The following is a 12,293-nucleotide window of genomic DNA, read 5'->3' as shown; positions in this document are numbered from 1 at the left end:
GGGGGGGGGCGGGGGCAGGGGGGATGGGGAAGTAGGGCTCGGGGCTCCAGCGGAGCCTGAAGCTCAGGGCCCTTCTGGAAGCTCACTCGCCCTAACCGAGCCCCGAGCCGCTCACCTTTACTCCTTTGAATGGCCCTTTTCACCAACAGCCCCACCAGCGTCAGCAGGATGAGGCTCAGCGCGGTGGGCACCAGGATGTGAAATCCTTGGTCTTCCATCCCAGACACCGGACCCTTGTGGAAGGCTCTGAGGAAGGAAGGAGAGGGAGAGGCAGCACTCCTCAGTAGCCAACTTTTTTTGGGAGATGGCTCACAGGTTTGTCCCTTTGTTAACGCGCGTCCCCCCCCCCCCCCATCTGCCCCGAAGAGTCTTGTATATGGAGTCAAGAAATCTGGATTCAAATTCAGGTTCAGCCTTCTACTGGCTGTGTGATCTTGAACCAGTCTCCCAACCTCTCTGAGCCTCATTTCCGGGGAAATGGATACAGTAAAGCCTATTTCACAGAACTGTTTAAGGCTGAAACAAAATTGTAGATACAGAGAAGTTAGAGCACCTGGTCTAACCAGCAGTCAGTAAATGTCAACTCCCCTCTATACTTTTACACCTCTGTTTACTCTCAAGATTATTGCAGCTACTAAACCAGTTAAATTTCTTGTAAGTGGAAAAAAATGCTTTTCTCATGGTGCTCGCTCTTGCCTAGAAGGTCTTCCCTTCATTTCCTCTACAAATTGAAATCTTACTTTCCTTCAAGGGTCAGCACATAAGTTCTCTTTTCTTCTCTGGACATGGCCAACTAGAATCAACTTTTTCTCTCCGTCCTCAATTCATGTGTTTATATCGGCTACAACCCTTTTCACAGTCAGACTTGTAGTAGTTAGTAAGATTAGACCTGGATATTGTATGTTTTCATCTTTCTTAACGTTTTTAGGACATAACAGAATGCCTGGCACACAGTAGAAACTAAGAAAATGTTGGTTGAATTGATTTGAATTCTTCTTTGGTAGGCCAGTGTAATTCACTGGAGTAGGAATCGGGAGTCCTGGTTCTATTTGAAACCACGAAGTTCTTGTGACTTCAGTTCCCTCATCGCCAAACCCAAATGATGCTCGAGGACCCTTTTCTCACTAATATATTTGTCTTTGCTTAGGCAAAAATAGTTCCAATTATCATAGATTTTCTTTGGCGTCTGCTCTAATGCTGCCCCCTAGTGGCCAATGGTAGCACTTTCCTAGATGCTCCCCAGGCTTTAGACCAGTGCTGTCCCTTATACAGTCACATATATAATTTTAAATTTCCTAGAAGCCACACCGAAAAAAGCAAAAGAAAACAATGAAACTAAATTTAATAGTTAATAGTTTTATTGTTAATTTCATTCTTATTTAGTTCCCCATCGAAATAGATCTGAATGCATGCTGAGGGACTGAAAGATTTGGGTCTCATTTCTACAGGATCTCCTTCTGGGGCACTGACAAGTGGTTCTTACTCTTGGACTAATGAGTTAATGTGTGACACCCATAGGTAGCCTAGAGGCAAGAAAGGTCTCTGTTGGTGGCCATTGCAGGAAGACGGCAATGGATCCGAAAACTCTAGACTACTTTGCCTGACCTTCAGCCCCACCGGGATGGTGGAGGCCTCCTACTTACCTCTGCCTGTGCAGCCTGGTGTGGTAGTTGTAGCCGGCCGTCTGGAGCCTACGGAGTCCCACGGGGGTTGAGGTCTTTGAGGTTGTGGTGGATGGCAGGAAGGTTGGGGGCTTGGTAGCTGCTACTGAAGATGCTCTGGAAACTCGAGGGCGGTGAGAGATTCGGGTGGTGGAGGAGGGGTGGGTTGCTGGAGGGGCCTCAGTCCTTTGAGCTGGTGTAGTAGCTGCAGGAGACAGTGGAAAAGAGTGGCCTTCCATATATGCATTCTAGTCTCCAGCAGGATTGGGTCACCCTGTGTTTCCTGAACACACTCTCCTTTTCCCTAGACTCCCTCTAATGTCGCAGTCCTCATGGCCTGAAATGCCTTCTTAGCATGTCCTCTACACCTAGTACCTTCTGTGTATATTTGCTTCAAACATCATTTCCTCCAGGAAGCCTTCTCTGACTTCCCAGCCAGAAGAGCTCACTGCCCTCTGATCATGGAAAAAACCCTGTTTATAGCTCCATCCCCACTCTGCTTTATGCTGTATTTGTGTGCTTGCCTCTCTCTCTTCCATCCCGTAACCTTGGGCATATGATATGCTCAGGTACACTATCCCTCTCGGCACCCAGCAAAGTCCCGTAATGTAACAATGTTCAGTTAATGTTTCTACCTCACAAGATAGATGTGAAGATATGATGGAGATATTGCAGGTTAAACATGCATTTAAAACAGGAAAAAGATATAGAAATGTAAAGGTACCATTAGTATAGTCATCAGTCTTTAATTGCAAAATAGAGTTGTTAAAAATAACTGTATGCCAGCAAATGAAGACAGTCCTGTGGGGGAACAGGAGGCATGGCCATCCCTGGCTGGACAAGGTCTGTCCAGTCTTGGTTTCCACGAGTCATTCATAAAAGAGGTAGATTTTGTGAATGGAGCATTGCTTGTGGTGCCACCTGGTGGTCATGTGTAAGTTCTGCAACTAGTGCCAAGTGACCAGGTTTTAGAATGGGCTTGTAGGACATAGGATGCTAATCTCTGGGAAGTACCCTCTCCCAAGACAGGGAAATGTACATCTGGGACTCAGCTGTACTCTGCCAACCATTCCATGAACTGAACACACACTCCTTCCTCCACTGTCACAGTGCCCACCAGCATCACCCCCACCTCTCCAACCGTAGTGTGGGTGCACTGACCTTTAGGTATGAATTCGAGAGAACTGGCATGTGCAGCCATCTGGAGCCAAGGGGGCACCTGCCTATGTAGAAGTTTATTAAGCCATCTTGGAGATTCAGGCATCAGTTCGTCTTCCCAGAATAGGTCATATTCTATTGAGGGAAGGGAAATAAATAGACTGAGAGGGTGGAAGGGGGCTCTAGGAGGAGACTGAGACCCCAGAAAGGGATGTTGGTACGAGTTGAAGCTGACTCAGCCAGGGTGGATGGCAGTGGGTGGATGAGGGCAGAGTGCCCCAGGAAGAGCAGAAAAAGAATGGGCTGGAGACTTCCCCAAGAGAAATCCTCTTTCACCCACGCTCAGTCAACCTTCTCACCAGAGACCACTGGGATTTTAGAATAGCTGCTGAATTAGTGTTGCATAGGAGTTAAGAGGAATGGAGGAAGGTGGGATTTGGGAAACATAGGGAAAGGATCAGATTATAAAACACCAAGTTTGACCTACAAATGTGACTTGAAAAATGACTGTCCTTCCTTGATAGTTATCCCTGGTATTTCTCATGGGACAGCTGTGTAAGACGGTTGTCCTTTTGCTTCCAATTTCCTCCTATCTCAGAGCCTCTCCTCTACCTTAAACCCCCGCTTCCCTCAGACCTTGGGTAGGATGGATACAATACAATGTGAGGAGAGCCCTTGTTTGTTCTTTTCATACATTTTGGGTGGGAAATTCAGGGGATCATGAAGTTAATTGACTGTATGAGGTTTCACCTATACAAATCCGAGTTATCCTTGGACTGGCTAACAAGGCAATCACGTGACAGTCTGCGGGACTACTATAGTTCAGTGGTTCTCCCAGCCTTCCCAGGTGGAGACGTTTGCTAGGTGCCCTGAGCCGCCATCAGGGGGCGCACATACCACTGTGAACACTCAGGGTGACTAGCTGGGTCTTGCCCCGGTCTGTGTTCGTGCCTGTCCCACAGGCATAGACTCCGCCGTCACTCTTGGTCAGTTCTGTCACCTCCACTAGGAACACATTCTCATCTGGATATGGCGTCAGGGTGACTCGGTTCTTGTATTCTTCCTTGACAAAATTCTTGCTGGACACCACGGTGGAACATACTCCAAATTCAGGCACTTCCCGGCACAGATATAACCTCACATACGTTTGACGAAGTGGGCATTCAATGGTAACGGAGCTACCCAGTATTCCCTCCAGCTTTACTTCTGGGAGGTTCCTCAGAGCCACAGCCACTGCAGGGAGAGGGAGTTAATGTACAGGAAGCCCCATTTCCAACCACATCCCTGGCTCCAGCCCAGGCTCACACCCACCTCGAGCTTCATCCTCATCCTCATCCTCAGCTCAAGCCTCAGACCACCCTTGGCCTCAGGCTTCTCCTCATCTCTGGCCCCAGCCTCATCCTCAGCCTCTCCCTATCCCCAACCCTAAGTACATCCTCAATCTGGCTCCATATCCTTCCCTAGCCCTTTGCCCAAGCCTGACTCCCAGCCAGACCTCTCTCAGCTCAAACCTTAACATAACCCTCAACCTCATTCAAACCCCAACCCATAAGATCCCAGTTACCAAACCCCTAAGAAGTCAAAACAACTACCAAATCTTCTGTCCCACGCCTAGGAGACATGGTATGCCATAGCAACCCCAGTCAGCACATAGCGTCCAACTGTTTTCAGTACGGTGTCGGGAGGCGTGATGCGATCTTGCTGAAACAGGTTTTCTGTCTAGTTTTGTTTTGCTCATATCCATTCAACCAAAACGACTGTTCACCCTCAGTTTTGTTTTTTTAAATCACTTTTTAAAGCATTTGTTGAATGCCTTTGATGTGGCAGGAAGATGGCCGGCATCCCCACCCCTGCACAGAATGAATCATTTAGTGGGCAATACACATGGACAGTCACTACAGCGCTGTGCGATACACCCCATGACAGAGATGTGCAGGGTGACTTGGAAGCAGTGAGCAGAGACACCAGATCCAGGCTGTTGCTGAGGGACAGTGTAGTTTGAGGAAGGGTTTCTGGAAGAAGGGATGTTTAAGTTGTGACCTGAATGACTGGGGGTGAAGGGCAACTGAGAGAATGAAGGTGGTCTTCACTGAATGAGGGAGCGCAGATGGAATGCAAGGGTGTGTATGACGGTGTGCATGTGTGCACAGGTGTAGACACATTGTATGTGTGTTGGGGAGGGTGTGGAGCAGGGAGAAATCGAGTCAAAATGAATCAGAATGAGCCAAGGTGCCTGGGTGGCTCAGTTGGTTGTGTCCTACTTTGGCTCAGGTCATGATCTTATGGTTTGTGAGTTTGAGCTCCATTTCAGGCTCTGTGCTGACAGCTCAGAGCCTGGAGCCTGCTTCAGATTCTGTGTCTCCCACTCTCTCTGCTCCTCCCCCACTCATGCTCTCTCTCTCTCTCTCAAAAACAAATAAACTTTAAAAAATATTTTAAAAAAAGAATAGAATACGATACAACACAATACAATAAGTTCAAAAAATAAAGTATGCCTTGGCTGAGAGAAGGCAGGTCTAACACAGTTGAGTTAGATGGAGAAGAAGTCCAAGTATGATTAATTATCAACTGAGCAGGTCCCAATAAGTGTCTGCATATTTCTGGAAAGGGGGGCATAGGGTGAATTATGTGTGTTGGAGGAGAGCCAGAGGACTTGGGCAGAAGAAGGAAAGACTCCTCCAGGCGGTGAGCACAGCCCTCAAAGAGGCTGGGGTATGAGAGACAATATGGCATGTTCATGAGATGGAGAGAAGCTGGCAGACTTCTTGAAATTCATCCACTGACCACACATTACAAATAGCTCCCCAGAGTTTAGTAAGATAAGGAAATGTAAGAGTTGCCATGGGAAAGCAACTGAGCGGCCACTTTGCTGTGGAGAGCTGCGAGCACTGACAACCCCCACTTGTAGACCTGGAATGACCCAAGCCATTTGAAAAGCACCAGCAGCCATTTTATTGCGGGTCAGATAACAGATCCAGGCGCCACCAGGACTGACGACCCCCACTCTCAATCTGGACTGTCTCAAACTGGAATGCCTCACCATGGAATTCCAGCATTCCCCTCCCCACCGAAGCGAACAGCTAATTGAATCCTGCCACCGTCCAAAGAAGACCCTATGTGGCCATCAGCCCACCTGAGCTCAAACCTGGAACTTCTGCACCCATAAAAGACCTTGCTCTCCCATATCAGGCGCGACTTCCCTGACTCCCCACTCCAGAGTCACGGAACCTCGCCCGGGAATTGCAGATCCCAATAAAGGCCTTCTTGGCTCCATAACGTGGTCTCTTTGTCCTCCCATCTCTGCCTCCATCTATTAAACCTTACAGGAAAGTCAAAGAAAGAAGCAGGGCTTGAGGTTTCTGGACAAGCAGAGAGCTGAAGAGGACATTCTGGAGGGAGCAGAGTGTGGACACCAGTGAATAGAAACAACCATGGGAGTAGAGAATGGGGGAGAGGAGCTGGAAGGAGAGTGTGTTCAAATCTGAGTGTGGCTGGTGCTAACAGGGTAGGAGAAGCAGAGCGGCCAACCAGAACATGTAATATCTAATGTGGAAACTTTCACACAAATAATCCAATGCTACTTCAGATCTACTAGAAACCTAGGTGTGTGAGGCAGCCTCATGACTGGAACATGGCAATGGAAGAGTGGCCCATTCAAAAGACAAAGACCCAATCAAAGGGGGTGGGGGAATTACCCTGTGTGTCCAGACAGCCAACACCTGTGTGTAAAACCCAGCACCTGATAGTGAACATGTATTTTGGACCAACCCAACCAGAAAGGGGCATGAATGCTGCTTTCCCAAGAACAAGATGCTACAATATGGGCAGGAGCAAGACAGAGCAGAGAGAGGTCATCACTTATGCAGACACATCGAGTGACCTCACTCTGCTCAGGAATGAGCTTATCCAGATCCCCTGTTGTGGGCTGCACGTTTGTGTCCCCTGAGTATTCATGTGTGAAGCCCTACCACACCTTCAATGTGATGGTAGTAGGAGATGAGTCCTTTGGGAAATAATTAGGGTTAGATGAGGTTAGTGGAGCCCTCATAGTGGGATTAGTGTCCCCATTCTCGTCATGTACACAAGAAGAGGCCATGTGAGGACCCAGGGAGATGGGTCTTCCTAAGCCAGGAAGAGGACCCTTACCAATGACAAGACTTGCTGGCACCTTGGTCATGGGCTTCTAGTTTCCAGAACTGTGAGAAATAAATTCTATTGTGTAAGCCACACCGTCTATGGTGTTTAATTAAAGCAGCCAGAAGAGACTGAGTAAGGCATCCTTATTGTGTAAACCCTGGGCAGATGAAGCACAAGAAAAGCTTCTGGGTACACTGAGCTCTGGTCCCCAGGAAGTACTAGTTTGTGAGATAAAATGGCAAGACCCGGCTCTCCTTGGAGTTCACAGTAGCTTCTAACCCACACCCAAGGCTTAGAAAAGCAGATTTCCCAACGAGAGAAAAGATAGATACAATCTCCTGGTTTAGAATTTAGGCACAGTGTACAAAGGAGTCATGTTGGAGGAACTTAGTAGAATGCAAATGACCTGATCTTACCTTTTGGCACAGTGACTACATCTGTCTAGGGTGGGGCCTATGAATCTACATTAAAAAAATTTTTTTAATGTTTATTATTAAGACAGAGAGAAACAGAGCATGAATGGGGGAGGCACAGAGAGAGAGGGAGACACAGAATCTGAAGCAGAGTTCAGGCTCTGAGCTGTCAGCACAGAGCCCGATGCGGGGCTCAAACCCACAAACTGTGAGATCATGACCTAAGCCAAAGTCAAACGATTAACTGACTGAGCCACACAGGCACCCCTGAATCTACATTTTAAAATAGCTTCCCAGGTGTCCTTGAATTTTTGCAATTCTGAACTATATATATTTCCATATGATTCTGGGGAATCAAAAGAAGGATGGAAGTAGGTGACTAAAGGACCCAACCCATTTAATATTGGTATTTTGGAGAGGCTAATTAGTAAGTGACATTAATCTCTCAGCTGATGACTTGATTTTCAGTGGCGATGGTAGAGGACAGGGGTATAGGTAGTTTAACAGATCACTCTCAATATATAGTTAGACATAAATATATATGTTTGGAACATGGGAGAAAAACATAATTTTCATGATGAAAAATATGGTAAATATCCACAAGGCCTGGAATGGTGCTCTAGAGATGGACTTTGGATTTTGTTCAGCAGTGGTTTTCCAGGTGATGAGAACCCTACAACTCAAGTCACAGCAGAATTATTTCTGGGATAAGGAGGTTGGCCTGCAACTTTCTTTTTAATGTTGATTGATTTATTTATTTTGAGAGAGAAGAGTAGGAGAGAGGGGCAGAGAGAGAATCCCAAGCAGGATCCACACTGTCAGTGCAGAGCCCGATGGCAGGGGTCGAACTCATGAACCATGAGATCATGACCTGAGCCAAAGCCAAGAGTGGGATGTTTAACTGACTGAGCCACCCAGGCGCACCTGAGACCTTTATGTTTATCAGATGGAGTGTGAACGTTTTTAAAAGGTGAGAAATGTTCTACTGAACTTCCCACTCCCACATACACCAACATGTGTGTCCATGCGGGCTGTCTGCTCTTTGTCCTGTTGCAATGAATAGAGTGTCCCCCCTCCTCCCCAAAGCCACTTTTTCCTCCTGTGTCCTGAGTCCAATCTGCTCACCTTCTTTAGAACTTCTTTTCCACACTTATCCCTGTCTCCTCTCTGTGTCATTGGTTTCTTCTCTGCTCGCATTGTTGTGGCTTACACATCTGCTCTGATATTGCCCATATTGAAAAACCCCTCCACCCACCGTTTGCCTCCCCTTCAGCTGCCACCCCTCTTCTGTTCTGTTTCTCAGACGAGTCATCAAGGTCACAGAATCCACTTTCACACCTCCCACTTCTTCCACCTCCGCCTATCAGAATTTTGTCTCCGGCATTCCACTAGAACTGCTAGTCAAGGTCAGCAAAAATTTCCTAGTTGCCATATTTGATGTCTTTGTCTTCACTTACTTACCCTCTAGGTAGCATTTAAGGGAATTGAGCCCTCCCACCTTGAAATACTTACTTTTTGTGGCTTCCTTAACATCACACTCTCAATGACTACTCTTTTTCAATCTCCTTACTTTCCTCTCCTTCCCTATCCACTTCTCAGTATTGGGCTTCCCTCGAGCCTGGTACTTATGCTTGTTCTCTTCTTGGTCTTCCCTCCCTCTCCCCACATTAGCTCATTTACTCCCACAGCTTGTAGTGCCAAGTCCATGTAGATTTCACCAGAACATTTATCTCCAGTCTTGTTTTTTTTTTTTCCTCTGAGTTCTAGAGTCACCTTTCTGATATCCCCACCTGGATTCTACTTGTGTAAGATATATTTCAAACTTACCATGGCAAAACAAATAGATGAACAAAAAAAGGATTCTTGATTTCTCTTCCAAAACCTGTTCTGTCCAAGCTCTTCCTGTTTCAGAAGAGAGTACCAGCATCCTTCCAACTGCTGAAGCCCAAAACTCATTCCCACATTATATTAAATAACCAAGAATAAATTTTAAATATGTGTGTATGTGCCTGTGTGTGTGTGTGTGTACTGGGTTACAACATCATGTGTATGTATTATTACCGTTATGGGTCAAGGTAAAAAAGCTTACATCATGTAATACTGTCTTGCTTTGTTATGGAACTCCATCTAAGGCAATGTGGTCTATGGTTGTGCCCCATGCACTGGGCTCTGGGAACAAGGACCACCCCAATATTTGTACAACCTGGAGCAGAAATACAAATAAAGGCCCAAATATCATATGTCTAAATATTTTAGAGTCATAAATCAAGTTAATGAACTGTTGAATAAAGTATGTCCTATGGCCTATCTTGACAAATTCACACACTCCTTAGATGTCCATTCTAAAATATTTCTATGTGGGGGGCCCTGGTGGCTCAGTCCATTAAGCATCTGACTTTGGCCCAGGTCATGATCTCATGGTTCATGAGTTTCAGCCCCATGTTGGGATCTGTGCTGACAGCCTGCTTTGGAATCTGTGTCTTCATCTCTTTCTGCCTCACTCCCCCTCATGCTCTTTCTGTCTCTCAAAAATAAATAAACATTAAAAAAATTTTAAATAAAAGTAAAGATAAGTAAAACATTTCTATGTGGGAAGAATGTCCCCAAGTTTCCTATTCCTAGCATCTGTCCTATCTCCCTTCTTTTCTCATCCCAACTACTGCCCATACCACAAGGGTCCTGGTAAATACATGGCAGATAATCCAGGTTTCATGTATAAGCTCCACCCATCTCATTCCAAACAGCCACCTGTGGCCACATTTTTATAGAAGACAGAATTCTAGGATAGAAGACCCAGTATGAAGCTCATACGATCATTGAAAGTGGGCCCAGAGTCATCTGGACAAGGAGCTAGAGGTCTAGAAGAGGGGATATGGATGTGGGCTTGAGGAAGACAATTCTCTTGCCTGTGAACTTGTTACCCTGTGAGGATGGGCACAAATGGAGACGTACTGGATCCACAGTAGGGACCCCTCTGGCCCAACTAGAATGGTGGTATTGCTCAGGACAGTGCTACAATTTAAGTACCCTTCACTCCTGGAGATCTTCTACCCCCACTGAACCAGTCTTTCATCTCAACTAAGTTTAGTTAACCATCCACTGTGTTCACATAAGTCCTACCACCTCTCACAGAATCTGACATTTCATTAAAACTACATTTCCTTGGACTTTTAGGGCATTTCAATCTTTGATTCAACAAATATTTGACATTGTTCCATATTCAAGCCATTAGAAAGAAGGCAAATGTGAATAAAAAATCATTTTGGCCCTCAAGGAGCTTACCAATTAATCAACCAAATAAAGTTAATACATGCCAAGTCACAATATAAGGCATAATGAGGTCAGCTATTGGGATTAAGAAGACAGAGTTCTTGAAAGTGTACAAGAAGGAGGTAGAGGTTGAAATGAACTCTGAAGAACTCATAAAAGGAAGGATGTAATCAGCAGAAGGAATGGCATGAGTAAGAACATGGTGGTAGGAATGTCTAGCACATGTTCAAGGAGGAGTCCTCTTTCGCTGAAGGTTAGGCAAGTGCAGGGAAGTGTGGTAAGCTCAGAGGGTTAAAGAGGAGCATAAGGTAGGAGTTTGTAGGCAGTGAGAGCCATGGAAAGTTTCTAGGAAGGGTGATCCTCTGATTAGAGTCAAGCATTAGAAAGAGTAATCTGGATCCACCAGAGGTCAGGTTGGAGGAAGTGGAATAGTTATAAGATGACTTTGAGTTCTGTTCCTTTCCATTCCCTCTGTTACCTCTCTAGTAAAGGCTGATTATCCTGGTAATGCTAATCCAGAAGCTACATGAATTGGCCATTGATTGGGTCAAAGTCTGGGTATGGATAAATGGGAAGGGGTGGTAAAATATCATTCTGACATTTTGCAGCTGATATCAGAGATAGTTAAGATTGACAGAGTAACTGGTTTGGATGGGGGCCAATAAGGGACTTGAATTAAGGTGCTAGGTATGTTGCATTTCAGATCTTGGTGGGATACTAAAGTGGGGGTTCCCAGAAGGCAGCTGTAAATTAAGATAATTAGGGTTATTGAATGGATGAAGGAGTCTTCGTTTAAAGCTGAAAGTTTGAAAATCAACAGTGAAAGAGATCCAACAATAGAGAATGTAGAGTTGAGAAGAAAGAAATTTGGAGTCATTTGCTTTAAGACCCCATATTATCAAGCTAATATGCCTAGGAGAGGTAATGCCTTCAACACTCATGGATCAACACTTGAGCTTCACAGAAGATGTGTCTGGAGTGGAGACAGGGGCACTAGCAGAGAGTGGGAGGACGTCCAGAACTTCACATGGTCTCCATCTTTATTCTGCCCTAAATACAGATATGCAACTAAATCCATCCAGGAACATCAGGGCTAGAGATAGCCGACAGTTCCTCTACCTGTGGCAAACTCAACCTCATAAGATGCCCAAGGTGTTTTCCTATGGCACTTACCTGGCAGGAAGAGAAGTGACCAAAGCCAGAGGTCCATGGCTCCTTCCAGAGCAACGTCCCATCCAAAAGTCCCTGGAGATGGGGACAGAGACCCACTCACCCAGGAACCTTTCACAATCTGAAGCTTGAAAGAGATATCTGGCCACCACAAGGGGCAAGGCTTGAAAATGAGGAAATGACAGCTTGTTTTGTTTGCTCACTAGTTTTAGACTATAAAAGAAAATACCAGCAAACCACAGCGGAAGTTAGGAATTGAGAAAATATGTTATGTTGAGCACGAATGGGTCGCTAGGGTTCAAAGGGCCTCTAGGCAGCTCCTAAAAGCTACTAGAAGCTCTCAGGCATGATATTTCTTTGCCTTGGGCACCTTTTCTTGGAAGGGCCTCTCATGCTTTATGAGTATTCATTGACATCTGAGACAGAGTCACTTGCCTTAACCCTATCTTCAAGATAAAAGAGAGTTGTCACCAATTTTTTTCCA

At 45.7% G+C, this 12,293-nt stretch overlaps 1 protein-coding gene across 1 annotated transcript in view; it reads right to left on the bottom strand.

Annotated features, from left to right (window-relative positions):
* The window catches only part of FCMR (Fc fragment of IgM receptor), a 15,163-nt gene extending 3,186 nt beyond the window's left edge, over positions 1-11,977 (bottom strand). The window contains exons 1-5 of the mRNA XM_029933379.1: positions 11,813-11,977; positions 3,717-4,052; positions 2,823-2,954; positions 1,644-1,866; positions 87-246 (exon numbers count right to left, since the gene is read on the bottom strand). Coding sequence (XP_029789239.1) covers positions 87-246; positions 1,644-1,866; positions 2,823-2,954; positions 3,717-4,052; positions 11,813-11,849 — 888 coding nt within the window. The 5' untranslated portion in view covers positions 11,850-11,977. The remainder of the gene's footprint in view (positions 1-86; positions 247-1,643; positions 1,867-2,822; positions 2,955-3,716; positions 4,053-11,812) is intronic.
* Positions 11,978-12,293: the final 316 nt, after the last annotated feature.

This window comes from Suricata suricatta, chromosome 3 (genome assembly GCF_006229205.1).
Source record: "Suricata suricatta isolate VVHF042 chromosome 3, meerkat_22Aug2017_6uvM2_HiC, whole genome shotgun sequence".
Classification (NCBI taxonomy): domain Eukaryota; kingdom Metazoa; phylum Chordata; class Mammalia; order Carnivora; family Herpestidae; genus Suricata; species Suricata suricatta.
Note: the sequence above shows the minus strand (reverse complement) of the source record. Positions and strands in the feature narration are given on the sequence as shown.